Source organism: Carcharhinus amblyrhynchos, chromosome 27 (assembly GCF_965287045.1).
Source record: "Carcharhinus amblyrhynchos chromosome 27, sCarAmb.v2.hapA, whole genome shotgun sequence".
Lineage (NCBI taxonomy): Eukaryota > Metazoa > Chordata > Chondrichthyes > Carcharhiniformes > Carcharhinidae > Carcharhinus > Carcharhinus amblyrhynchos.
The window spans coordinates 41,909,977-41,923,941 of NC_137350.1; the positions used below are offsets into that span (position 1 = coordinate 41,909,977).

The 13,965-nt window shown below is 43.4% G+C and overlaps 1 protein-coding gene across 1 annotated transcript in view; it reads left to right on the top strand.

The window, feature by feature from the left end:
• plekhh3 (pleckstrin homology, MyTH4 and FERM domain containing H3) overlaps positions 1-13,965 on the top strand; it is a 125,242-nt gene that overhangs the window by 24,501 nt on the left and 86,776 nt on the right. The window contains exons 3-6 of the mRNA XM_080213388.1: positions 805-887; positions 6,141-6,335; positions 7,135-7,292; positions 11,846-11,969. Coding sequence (XP_080069514.1) covers positions 805-887; positions 6,141-6,335; positions 7,135-7,292; positions 11,846-11,969 — 560 coding nt within the window. The remainder of the gene's footprint in view (positions 1-804; positions 888-6,140; positions 6,336-7,134; positions 7,293-11,845; positions 11,970-13,965) is intronic.

Here is a 13,965-nt window from a genome sequence, read left to right on the forward strand (position 1 = left end):
GTACCACCTTCTCCCAAAGACAATTTGGAATGTGCAACAAATGGTGATCTTGCCAGTAATGCTCAAATTCCAAGAACTTAGAATCATAGAATCCGTACAGTGTAGAAGGAGGCTATTCAGCTTATCTAGCCTGCACCAACAACAATCCCACCCAAGTCTTATTCCTGTAACCCCAAGTATTTACCCTGATTGACCCACTGACACCGAGGGGCAATTTAGCATGGCCAATCCGACCTAACCCGTATATTGGAATGTGGGAAGAAACAGAGCACCTGGAAGAAACCCACGCAGACACGGGGAGAACTTGCAAACTCTACACAGACAGTGATCCAAGGCTGCAATTGAACCCTGGTCCCTGGCGCTTTGAGGCAACTGTGCTAACTCTGTGCCAGCGTGCTACCCCAAAACAAATTTTAAAAAATCTGTTTTCCTGGAGTGGTTTGATACAACTGGGTGGCTTGCTAGCTGATTTCAGAGGGCAGTTACAAGCTAACCACATTGTGTGGGTGTGGAGTCACCAGACCAGATGAGGACACCAGGTTTCCTTCTTTGAGGGGCATGAGAGAATGAGATAGGTTTGAATGAAATTCTTGTAGTTCCATGGTCACCATCAGAGGATACTTTTATTTTTATGAATGAAGTGAATTTGGTGAGATTTGAACTCATGGCTTCAGAACAGGCCTGTGAATTAATAGTCCATTAATACTACCACTGTACTGCCATTCCAGTTACTGGTCAGTGTTCTGTTTTTAGTTTAATTGACTCATTGGTCAATGATTCTAAGGATTGAAAGTTTTGTTTCAGACCAGAGGAAGTGAGGAGCCTGATCAAGGAACAAGTCAAAAGCAAAGCAGTGACTGGCACTGACAATGGTGTCATCATGCAAGGTGAGTAACCTGCAAGTTAAACAGATGTTAAAGCTGATAGTTGGTACTCACAAAATCTAGAAAAAGGTTATGGAAACTTTGAATTCTGAGCAGCTATTGAATAAAGAGATTTTGTTTGTTTTGTGTTAAATGGTTTTGTTTCCTGCTTGAAGCTGTTGTGGTTCAGGGAGAGGAAGATACAGCAATTGGAATGTTTCCATTTGGCTGCGGCCTTTTTGGACATGTGACCCAAAATTTCACATTCGGTTGTACGAAGCAGGAGTGGTTTTAGCCTGGGGAATGAACAGGGTCCAGTGAAAACATTAGGCTTTATGTCAGTGTCCACTTGTATCAGCTAAGCTTAGCTGTAACTAAGGGGCTGAAGTGCTAGCCTGACTCAAGCAGGCCTATTAATAGATGCTAAGCAGGGTCATCAGGCCCCCATAGCGTCGAAACAGTGACTAAGTGGCAGGAAGAAGAGATTCTCTTCAGTAAATCCAAAACATATCTGTGGCCAGGGACAGTAGTAGTAATTGGGCTTTAGCTCCCCTGTCCCATTCTTGTCCCCAACTCTCCTATTTTCCATCCCAGAACTTTCCCAAGCCCAATTGAACAATGGACTCTAGTCTGATCTTTATTCCCACAATCTATAAAGCTGGATTTTCTAGCTTAACAGATCACTGGACGATGTCACTGGGGTTCATGTCTGAGTTTCGGTCCAGACATATCAGTATCTGAAGTCTGTTACTTACAGTCCATAGAATGACTATTTTTAATACAGCATGGGTAATTTTAACTGACAATTTTGAGCTCATAATGGTCACCCAAGTATTTGACTGATGTGGTCTGCACATCCTGACATTAGAAAGGGCAGGCACTCACTCCTGTATAATCCACTGTCTCGTTGCTGAGTCTAAGGAACTGAAAATACCAAAACCACAGTTTTATTTCAATAAACAGTGATGACTCCAGATTCTATTTTAGTCTCAAATAGAGTCATAGACGTTTACAGCACAGCCCAACTTGTCCATGCCGCCCTTTTTTTAACCACTAAACTAGTCCCAATTGTCCACGTTTGCCCCAAATCCCACTGTGCCCATGTAACTGTGAATGCTTTTGAAAAGACAAAATTATACCTGCCTCTGCTACTACCTCTGACAGCATGTTCCAGACACTTACCACCCTCTGTGTGAAAGAATTGCCCCTCTGGACACTTTTCTATATCTTCCCTCTCACCTTAAACCTATGCCTTCCAGTTTTAGACTCCCCTACCTTTGGAAAAAGATATTGACTATCTACCTTGTCTATGCCCCTCATTATTTTATAGCTCTCTATAAGATCACCCCCTGAGCCTCCTATGCTCCAGGGAATGTCCCAGTCTATCCAGCCTCTCCTTATAACTCAAACCATCAAGTCCAAGTAGCAACCTAGTAAATCTTTTCTCCACTTTTTTCCAGTTTAATAATATCCTTTCTATAATAGGGTGACCAGAACTGTTCCAATTCCAAGTGTGGCCAATGTCTTGTGCAACTTCAACAAGACGTCCCAACTCCTATATTCAGTGTTCTTTAAGAAGTCTCACAACACGCTGCCCCTTCGTCAGGTGAGTGGGATTTCAGTTCACAAACAGGGCATTTGAAGACACAAACTCAATTTCGAAATAATGGTTGGAATGTGAGTCTTTACAGGTAATAGGTACAGATAATGTGAGTGGAGAGAGGGTTAAAGAGATGTGTATTATCTCTAGCCAGGACAGTTAGTGAAATTTTGCAAGCCAGCAAGTCATGGGAGTTACAGATAGTGTGACATGAACCAAAGATATCGCTTGAGGCTGTCCTTATGTGTGCGGAACTTGGCTATCAGTCTCTGCTCAGCGACTCTGCGCTGTCATGTTTCGTGAAGGCCGCCTTGGATAATGCTTACCCGAAATTCAGAGGCCGAATGCTTGTGACCACTGAAGCGTTCCCCAACAGGAAGAGAATACTTTTGCCTGGTGATTGTTGAGCGGTGTTCATTCATCTGTTGTCATAGCATCTGCATGGTGTCCCCAATGTACCATACCTCAGGACAACCTTTCCTGCAGCGTATCAGGTAAATAATGTTGGCCAAGTTGCAAGTGTATGTACTATGTACCTGGTGGACGGCATTCTCACATGAATGGTGGCATCCATGTCGATGATCCGGCATGTCTTGCAGAGGTTGCTGTTGCAGGATTGTGTGGTATTGTGGTCACTGTTCTCCTGAAGGCTGGGTAGTTTGCTGTGAACAGTGGTCTGTTTGACGTTATCTGGTTGTTTGAAGGCAAAAGGTGGGGGTGTGGAGATGGCCTTGGCGAGATGTTCGTCTTCGTCATTGACATGTTGAAGGCTCTGGAAAAGATGTCGTAGGATCATTGACACAGATGCCGTCACCTCACTTGAGAACACCATTCACCAGGTACACGGTACATACTCTTACAAGTCAGCCAATGTTGTCTACCTGATATGCTGCAGGCAAGGATGTCCCAAGGCATGGTACACTGGGGAGACCATGCAGATGTTACGATAATGGAGGTGCAGCAGGTGGTCAGGAAGGCAAATGGGATGCTGGCCTTCATAGCGAGGGGGATTGAATATAAAAGTAGGGAGGTCTTGCTGCAGCTGTATGGGGCATTGGTGAGGCCGCAGCTGGAGTACTGTGTGCCGTTTTGGTCGCCGCACTTACGCAAGGATATTTTGACCTTGGAGGGAGTGCAGAGGAGGTTTACTAGGCTGATACCGGAGTTGAGGGGGTTGAGCTATGAGGAGAGGCTGAATAAACTAGGCTTGTACTTGTTGGAGTTTAGAAGAATGAGGGGAGATCTCATTGAGACGTATAAGATGATGAATGGGATGGATAGGATAGAGGTGGAGAGACTCTTCCCGCTCAGAAAGGACAGTAGGACTAGGGGGCACAGCCTCAAGATAAAGGGGGGTGCGGTTTAGAACGGAGTTGAGGAGGAACTTCTTCACTCAAAGGGTGGTGAATCTCTGGAATTCTCTGCCTGTTGAAGTGGTGGAGGCTGCCTCGCTAAATATTTTTAAGACGCGGGTTGATGAGTTTTTGATAAGCAAGGGGATTAAGGGTTATGGGGAGAGGGTGGGAATGTGGAACTGAGCCACGACAGATCAGCCATGATCTTATTGAATGGCGGGGCAGGCTCGAAGAGCTAGATGGCCTACTCCTGCTCCTATTTCTTGTGTTCTTATGTTCTTATGGATGAATGAACACCGCTCGACAATCACCAGGCAAGATTGTTCTCTTCCTGTTGGGGAATGCTTCAGCGGTCATGGGCATTCGGCCTCTGATCTTCGGGTAAGCGTTCTTCAAGGTGGCCTTTGTGACACACGACAGCGCAGAGTCGCTGAGCAGAGACTGATAGCCAAGTTCCACACACATGAGGACGGCCTCAAGCGATATCTTTGGTTCATGTCACACTATTTATAACCCCCATGACTTGCTTGGGCTTGCAAAATCTCACCAACTGTTCTGGCTGAAGACAATACACATTTCTTTAACTTGTGCTTAACCCTCTCTCCACTCAGATTGTCTGCACCTTTAAGACTTGATTGCCTGTAAAGATTCACATTCCACCCATTATTTTGTAATTGAGTTTGTGTCTTTATATGCCCTGTTTGTGAACTGAAATCCTCCTCACCTGACGAAGGGGCTGGCGCTCCAAAAGGTAGTGGCTTGTGCTACCAAATAAACCTGTTGGACTTTAATCTGGTGTTGTGAGATTCTTACTGTGTTTACCCCAATCCAACGCCTGCTTCTCCACTTCAACGTTCTGACCATGAAACCAAACAAGCCGAATGCCTTCTTCACCACTCTGTCCACCTGTCACTCCACTTTCAAGGAGCTATGACCCTGTACTCCTAGATCTCTTTGTTCTATAACTCTCCTCAACACCCTACCATCAACTCAGTAAGCCCTGCCCTGGTTCGATCTACCAAAATGCATCACCCCACATTTATGCTGAATCTTTATATCTGATGATTTATTGAAGACAAATTTTAGCCTATTAAAACTAAGTGAACATGTAGGAGCAATGGCACCTCACAAAACTGTTGCATGTTAATTACTTTTAAGTATTTCCATTAGCACAATGAATGTATAGCCTGGAGAAGTGCAGAACCACACATTGCGAGGCAAAGACTGTCTCCAACATGAGAGAATCTAGCCACTTCCCCTTGACGTTCAATGGCATTACGAATCCCCCGGTATCAACATCTTGAGGGTTACCATTGATCAGAAACTGAATTGGACCAGCCATATAAATACTGTGACTACAAGAGTTGGTGAGAGGTTGGGAGCAGGTAGTTCATCACCTGACTCCCCAAAGCCTGTCCACCATCTACAAGGCACAAGTCAGGATCGTAATGGAATACTGTTCACTTGCCTGGATGAGTGTGGCGTAAGTGCTTAAGCTCAACACCATATGGAGAAAAATCAGCTACTTGATTGCGACCCTATTCAACACCTACACTCCTTCCATCACAGACGCACAGTGGCAGCAGTGTATACGATATACAAGGTGCACTGCAATAACCCACCAAGGCTCCTTCCAAACCAGTGGCCCCTATCTAAAAGGACATGGGAGCACTACAGCCTTCAAGTTCCTCTTCAAATCTCTCACCATCCTGAAATGGAACTATATTATTGCCTATCAATAGCACTTGGTCAAAATCCTGGAACTTCCTTTCTAACAAAACCTGTGCTCACCACCACTTTCTCAAGGATAGTTAGGGATTGCCACAAGTGTCTGCCTTACCAATAACGTGTATACCCCATGAAAGAATAACAAAATTCAAAAACTAGGGTTGGTCCACAGTCAGTGCTGCATCACTATAGGAACAGGCCAAGATCATGGCTGATCTGTGACTGAACTCCCGATACCTGCCATTACCCCCCATATTCCTTAATACCTTTGATTAACAAAAATCTACCCGTCATGGATCAACCTCTGACCAACATTCACTGCGCAGACCCTTTTCTAGAATAGCTGGCTGTTGCAAGTTTGGAGAGCAGTTAGTGCTTGCACGACGCAACAAAAACCTATATGGGGAAAGAGCAGGCTGTGGGACTAATTAGCTTTTCAAAGAGCTGGAACCCCAGTCCAACGCCAGCATCTCCACATCAGAAACTGAATCCCAGAGTCAAATTTGAACTCCTGTTCCACTCTGTGTAAGTGATTAAGTTTTCAGATATTACAAAATCTGTTTGTTGCTAGCCCTGTCTCCTCTTCATTGCTAGGTTGGCTGTTCAAAGAGGTGCAGCACAGTGTGATGATGCCTTGGTTAAGAGTTCGAAAACACTGGTTTGTGCTGACACAGAATTCATTGGATTATTACACCAACAACGAACTGAATGCAAAGCGACTTGGAATGTTGGTCCTGACCAGCCTGTGCTCCGTACTCTGGCCTGATAAGGGGACGTACAAGGGAACAGGTAGAGACTTCTGTACAGACATTTTATCAATTTGACTGAAGCATCTGCAGCTTCTGGGTGGCTCCCTTGCAGCTCCTCTGCATGAAGCAAGCCATTTATTCACCCATCAAACCCTCATTTAAAAATCTAAAATCAGTGGCAGGAAAGATCCCATTTGCATACTATACCAGAAAATGATGAATATAAAATTGGAAACAACAAGAAGCTGCAAGTGAATCAGACGTAGAGAAGAAGGACCAAGATATTAGTCAGAAGAAAGTCAATTATGTCTCAAGATGGTTCATGTGTTTATGAGTTCAGCAATTCAATTCTAAAGAATAGGGCCAAATATCTTGAGCACCATTTTGACACTTCCATACTATCTGTGGAATCTGTTCCATCTTGTTTACTCAGCATCTTGATGTGGAATCTGCAGAGACCTGGAGTAGCAATCTTTCCCCATATCTTCAGTTGTTGACATGACATTGATCTATTAGTCCTCAATCCTCTTACCTGATTTCATTGCAGTTGAATGGTTAAAGTGAATAATATGGATGCATTTAAAGGGAAGCTAGATACACACATGGCTAAAGGTTACACAGTGAGTGACCCTTACCCTGAATAAACAGTGACTCTGTACAGTTACACAGTGAGTGATCCTTACCCTGCTGAATAAACAGCGACTCTGTACAGTTACACAGTGAGTGATCCTTACCCTGAATAAACAGTGACTCTTACAGTTACACAGTGAGTGATCATTATCCTGTTAAATAAACAAAAGTGGTTATTCCAATCCTGATAAGTTGACTGTTATTTTTAGGCTATTGGAACATCACAGTGTATGGACGAAAGCATCGCTATGAACTCTACACAAAACACCTGGACCAATGTATTCAGTGGGCTTGCGCAATTCAGAATGTCATCAATTGTAAAGCTCCTGTGGAGACACCAACACTGCTCCTGATTCAAGACATTGAGGTATCTCCAGATGATCTGTGTTTACTCAGTAAACAACTGATTGTGGGAGAGTTTACACTTTGACAATTTTGTTTTGAGGGATTTTCTGGTTTTATCACTATGCAGGGATAAGGACACAAGAAGCATAGAAAACAAAGGAAATGTATGGCACAGCAGAGGCCATTTGTCTCTACTTGCTTGTTATTTCTCCATAATGGACAACATATTGAAAGACGGGTTTGGCATGAAGGAACTTTGACTATTATTTGAAGAAGAAGAATTGGTTTTGGGGAAGTTAGAATCATAGAATCCTACGGTGCAGAAAGAGGCCCTTTGGCCCATCGAGTCTGCACCGAACACAGTCCCACCCAAGCCCTACCCCCATATCCCTACACATTATACCCATTAATCCCTCTAACCTACGCATCCCTGGACACTAAAGAGCAATTTCTTAATATGGCCAATCAACCTAACCCGCACATCTTTGGACTGTAAATTCAGTATTGAGTTTTTTTTTCCCCAGCTCTTGCCTTTTAGAAGTAGGAAGATAGTACAGCTCAACGTGTGGCTAAACAATTGGTGTAGGAGGGAGGGTTTCCGATATCTGGACCATTGGGATCTTTTCTGGGCCGAGTGGGACCTGTACAAGATTGACAGGTTACACCTAAACTGGAGGGGCATAAATATTCTGGCCGGGAGATTTGCTCGTGTCACACGGGAGGATTTAAACTAGTTTGTCAGGTGGGTGGGAACCAAAGCAAAGGTGAATTAACTGAAGGGGAACCAGAGAGTAGGGCCAGTAAGACTCAGAGAAAGAGCAGGCAGGGCGTGGTTGCTAATCAAAGAGACTGGGCTAATCAGAGATGGACTGAAGAGTATTTGTTTCAATGCGAGAAGTGTAACAGGTAAGGCAGATGAACTTAGAGCTTAGATTAGTACATGGAACTCCGATGTTGCCGGTATAGAGATGTGGTTCAGGGAAGGACATGTTTGGCAGCTTAATGTTCCAGAATACAGATGTTTCAGCAGGATAGAGGGGAATATAAAAAGGGTGGGCGGGAGTTGCCCTACTGGTTATGGAGAATATCACAGCTGTACTTTTGGAGGACACCTTGGAGGGCTCATACAGAGAGGCAATATGGGTAGAGTTCAGGAATAGGAAGGGTGTAGGCACAATGTTGGGGGTTTACTACAAGCCACCCAACTGCCAGCGGGAGATAGAGGAACAAATATGTAAGCAGATTTTGGCAAGGTTTAAACGTAACAGGGTTGTTGTGGTGGATGATTTTAACTTCCTCTATATTGACTGGGACTCACTTAGTGCTAGGGGCATAGATGGGGCAGAGTTTGTAAGGATAGATTGTAGATAGTCCAACTAAGGAAACGGCCATACTGGGCTTACCTGGTATTGGGAAATGAGCCCTGTCAGGTGGTCGATGTTTCAGTAGGGAAGCAGTTTGGCAACAGTGACCACAATTAAGGTACTGATGGATAAAGATAAATGTAGTCCTCAGGTAATCATAGAATTCCTACAGGACAAAGAGGCTGTTTGGCCCATCGAGTCTGCATTGACCACAATCCCACCCAGGCCCTACCCTCATATCCCTACCCACTAATCCCTCTAACCTACACATCTCAGGACACTGAGGGGCAATTTTAGCGTGGCCAGTCAACCCAGCCCGCACGTCTTTGTACTGTGGGAGGAAACTGGAGCACCCGGAGAAAACCCACACAGACACGAGGAGAATGTGCAGACTCCACACAGACAGTGACCCAAGCTGGGAATCGAACCCAGGTCCCTGGAGCTGTGAAGTAGCAATGCTAACCACTGTGCTACCATGAAGGTACTAAAGTTGGGGAAGACTAATTACAGCAATATTAAGCAGGAACTGAAGAACGTAGATTGAGGGCAGATGTTTGAGGGCAAATCAACATCTGGCATGTGGGAGGCTTTCAAGTGCAAGTTGATAGGAATTCAGGACCAGCACATTCCTGTAAGGGTGAAGGATAAGTATGGCAAGTTTCAGGAACCTTGGATAACAAAAGATATTGTGAGCCTCGTCAAAGAGAAAAAGGAAGCATTTGTCAAGGCCAAGAAGCTAGGAACACACAAAGCAAGTGTGGAATACAAGGAAAGTAGAAAGAAACTTAAGCAAGGAATTAGGAGGACTAAAAGGGGTCATGAAAAGTCATTGGCCAGCTGGATTAAGGAAAATTCCAAGGCTTTTTATACATATATAAAGAACAAGAGGGTAGCCAGTGAGAGAGTTGGCCCACTCAATGACAGAGGAGGGAATCTATGTGTGGAGCCAGAAGAAATGGGTGAGTTATTAAATGAGTACTTTTCGTCAGTATTCACCAAAGAGAAGGATTTGGTGGATGATGAGCCTGGGGAAGGGTGTGTAAATAGTTTGGGTCATGTTGCGATCAAAAAGGAGGAAGTATTGGGGTTCTTGAGAAACAGTAAAGTAGACAGATCCCCAGGCCCTGATGGGACATCTCCAGAATACTGAGGGAGGCAAGGGAGGAAATTGCTGGGGCCTTGAGAGAAATCTTTGTACCTTCACTGGCTACAGGGGAGGTCACAGAGGATTGAAGAATAGCCAATGTTGTTCCTTCATTTAAGAAGGGTAGCAAGGATTATCCAGGTAATTACAGGCTGGTGAATGTCAATGGTAGGGAAATTATTGGCGATGATTCTTCGAAACAGGATTTACTCCCAACTGAAAATAAGTGGATGTATTTGTGAGGGGCAATGTGGTGTTGTGAAGGAGAGGTCATGTCTCACTAATATGATCGAGTTTTTTGTGGAAGTGGCAAAGATAGTTGATTGAGGTCAGGACAGTGAATGTTGTCTGGATTGAGCTATGAGGAGAGGCTGAATAAACTAGGCTTGTACTCGTTAGAGTTTAGAAGAATGAGGGGAGATCTCATTGAGACGTATAAGATGATGAATGGGATGGATAGGATAGAGGTGGAGAGACTCTTCCCGCTCAAAAAAGACAGTAGGACTAGGGGGCACAGCCTCAAGATAAAGGGGAGGCGGTTTAGAACGGAGTTGAGGAGGAACTTCTTCACTCAAAGGGTGGTGAATCTCTGGAATTCTCTGCCCGTTGAAGTGGTGGAGGCTGCCTCGCTAAATATTTTTAAGAAGCAGGTTGATGGGTTCTTGATAAGAGAGGGGATTAAGGGTTATGGGGAGAGGGCGGGAAAGTGGAACTGAGCCACGACAGATCAGCCATGATCTTATTGAATGGCGGGGCAGGCTCGAAGGGCTAGATGGCCTACTCCTGCTCCTATTTCTTATGTTCTTATGTACATGGATTTCAGTAAGGCCTTTGACATGGTCCCTCATGGCAGACTGCTGCAGAAGGTGAAGTTGCATGGGATCAGAGGTGAGCTGGCAAGGTGGATACAGAACCGGCTCAGTCATAGAAGACAGAGGGTAGCAGTGGAAAGGTGCGATACTTAATGGAGGGCTGTGAGAAGTGGTGTTCCTCAGGCGTCAGTGCTGGGACCTTTGCTGTTTGTAATATATATAAATGATTTGGAGGAAAATGTAACTGGATTGATTAGTAAGTTTGCGGATGACACAAAGGTTGGTGAAATTGCAGATAGCGATGAGGACCATCAGAGGATACAGGAAGATATAGATCGGTTGGAGACTTGGGCAGAGAGATTGAAGATGGAGGTTAATACAGAAAACTATGAGGTAATGCATTTTGGAAGATCTAATACAGATGGGAAATATACAGTAAATGTCAGAGCCCTTAAGAGTATTGATGGGCAGAGGAATCTGGGTGTACAGGTACACAGGTCGCTGAAAGCGGCAACGCAGGCAGAGAAGGTAGTCAAGGCATACAGCATGCTTGCCTTCATCGGCCAGTGTATTGAGTTTAAAAATTGGCAAGTCATATTGAAGTTTTATAGACCCTTAGTTAGGCTGTACTTGGAATATAGTGTTCAGTTCTGGTCACCACACTACCAGAAGGATGTGGAGGCTTTGGAGAGGGTACAGAAAAGATTTACCAGGATGTTGCCTGGTATGGAGGGTAGTAGCTATGAGGAGAAGTTGGAGAAACTTGGTTTGTTCTCACCGGAAAGATGGAGTTTGAGGGGGTGACCTGATAGAAGTCTGTGAGATTATGACAGCATGGATAGTCAAAAGCTTTTTCCTAGGGTGAAGGAATCAATTACTAGGGCGCAGAGGTTTAAGGTACAAGGGGCAAAGTTTAAAGGAGACGTACGAGGCAAGATTTTTACACAGGGTGGTGGTTGCCAGGGGAGATAGTGGAAGCAGATAGGATAGTAACTTTTAAGAGGCATCTGGACAGCATGGTCAGTGCAAGCTTGGAGGATTGAAGGACCTGTTCCTATGCTGTAAATATTTTTTCTGTTTTCTTTTTTTCTGGGTCTAGATTCTGATTGACCTGCTGTGTTATCCAGAATTTGCAAATTTTAATTTTGATTTTCCTGCCAACAATTTATGAAATTGCTCTCTTGTGATTAATTCTCATCCATTTGAGCTCTGACCCTTGGTTCTTTAATCTAAAATATGTTCCCCTTTATTTCAGGCAAACTACAACAATTCTGAAGTTCTAGAACATATTTACAAATGGAATCCTATTCTGCAGCATACTCAAAACCCACTTTATGCTCCTCTCCTCCCATTCCCTTATGGGTTAGTGGGCCACCACTGTAAGTACAAAACCCCACATGGTATTTGAATGCAATATTCAGATATGATTAATGAAGACCAAATCCATTAACATTGCTGGGACAGTTTCAGAGTTGGATCCTAGTTTTGGAAATGTGTGTGGTGTTTGAGAAGATGTGGATGATGAAGAGGAGGCCCATAAGTGTATGGTTGATGAAGGTAGTGTAGAGGATGTTGTGAATATGGGTCTTTTAAAGGAACATTTAACAATTTCCCCACATAATAAAAATTGCCGGAAATATTCATCAAATCAGGACTGTATCTGCGGCAAGAGAAACAAAGTCAATGGGTGGGATTTACTGTGAAACCTGCCGAGAGTTTGGTGGCAGTGGGCGGAAGCCTGCCTTTGGTTGGTGGTGGCACCTTCTGGTCCTGCTGTTGTCAATTGGGTTTCCCATTGAATGTATCCCTCACCAGGAAACCATGTTGGGCATGCACCTTTTGCAGAACTGGAAGGTCTCACCAATGAGGATGACCTGAAAATTCCGGCCAGTTTTTTAGATCAGTAACCTTTTGTCAGAATACAGTTTCACTTTCCACAGACGCTTCTTTCCTGTTGAGTATTTGCAGCATTTTCTGTTTTTATTTCATGTTTTCAGCATCCACACATTTCAATTTTATACCACAGAATTGACACTTCTGTAAAATTACAGCCCATGGGATTAAAGGAATTGGAGCAGCATGGGTATCAAACTGGCATGTATACACTGTTGTCCCCCAAGAGTTAGCATTAGGATCACTGCTGTCTGATCTAAATAACTTGTTTTGGAGTATACAGCCATGATTTCAAAGTATGCAGATGATATGAAACTTGAAAATGTAATAAACAATAAGAGTGATAACAATAACATTCAGGAAGACATAGACAGACTGGTGAAGTGTGCAGACACTTGGGCACTGAAAGTTAATCTGAGGTGGGAACTGATATTGGCCAGTCTCTAATTGTTGGTCAATCTTTTGTTCAAATGTATTGTTACTTTACTCATATCCTGTAACATCTGCACTTGCACTTTCACCAATTTCTGTCTGAACCCTGAGGTCTCTGTTCAGTCATACCCTTCTACTGAGTGTGTATCCTCTGTACTTACTTTACCTTGTATCCATTTTCAGTTGCATCCACCAGATGTCTGTCCATTCTGCTTACTGGTTATTTCCTGAACTGTTTATCGCAGTTTACCAAACCTTCCAATTTTGTGCTCCCTAGAAATTATGCTACACTTCTACAAAGTCTTGATTAAATCACACCTAGAATAAATATTGTCAGTCATTCTGGGTACTGCATATTAGGATAGAAAAATGATCCTGTAAGAAGCGCAGCACAGATTTACTAGAACAATTACATAAACTAAGATTATAATTCCTAGAATCTGGGAGGTTAAGTGGTCATTTAATCCAAATTTTCAAGATCTCATGGGAACAAATAGGATCAGTAAAGAGAAATCAATTTCCTGTGGATGGGGAGTCTAGGATTAAGTGATATAGTTTAAAACCTACAGTCCAACTTTGAAGGAATGAAATTAGCAAACGTTTTCTGCATAAAGGGATATAGAAGTTTGAAACTTGCTTCTCCAAACAACAACTGATACTAGATCAGTTGCAGATTTAAAATCTGAGATTGATAGATTTTCATTATGTAAAACTTAAGGGATATGAAACAAGATTATGTATATGAGTTAGATTTCAGATCAACCATGATCTTATTGAAAAGGGGCTAAATGTACTCCTTTTCACATATACCTGAGCTTCAGTTAAAATATACCTCAGGAATTTAGCACATGGTCTAACTTGTCATTGGAAATACTGTCCAATGTTAAACTAGAGGCCTGTCTTCCAACATTCTTCCTCAACTCTTGGCAACTGTAATTAGTGAGTCTTTGCAATTTGGAAAGTGGTGCCACACAGTGACTGTATTTCAAATAATCATTGATTGGGATGAAGACCTCTCCCAGAACTGAGGACCATTTAAATGCAAGTTAT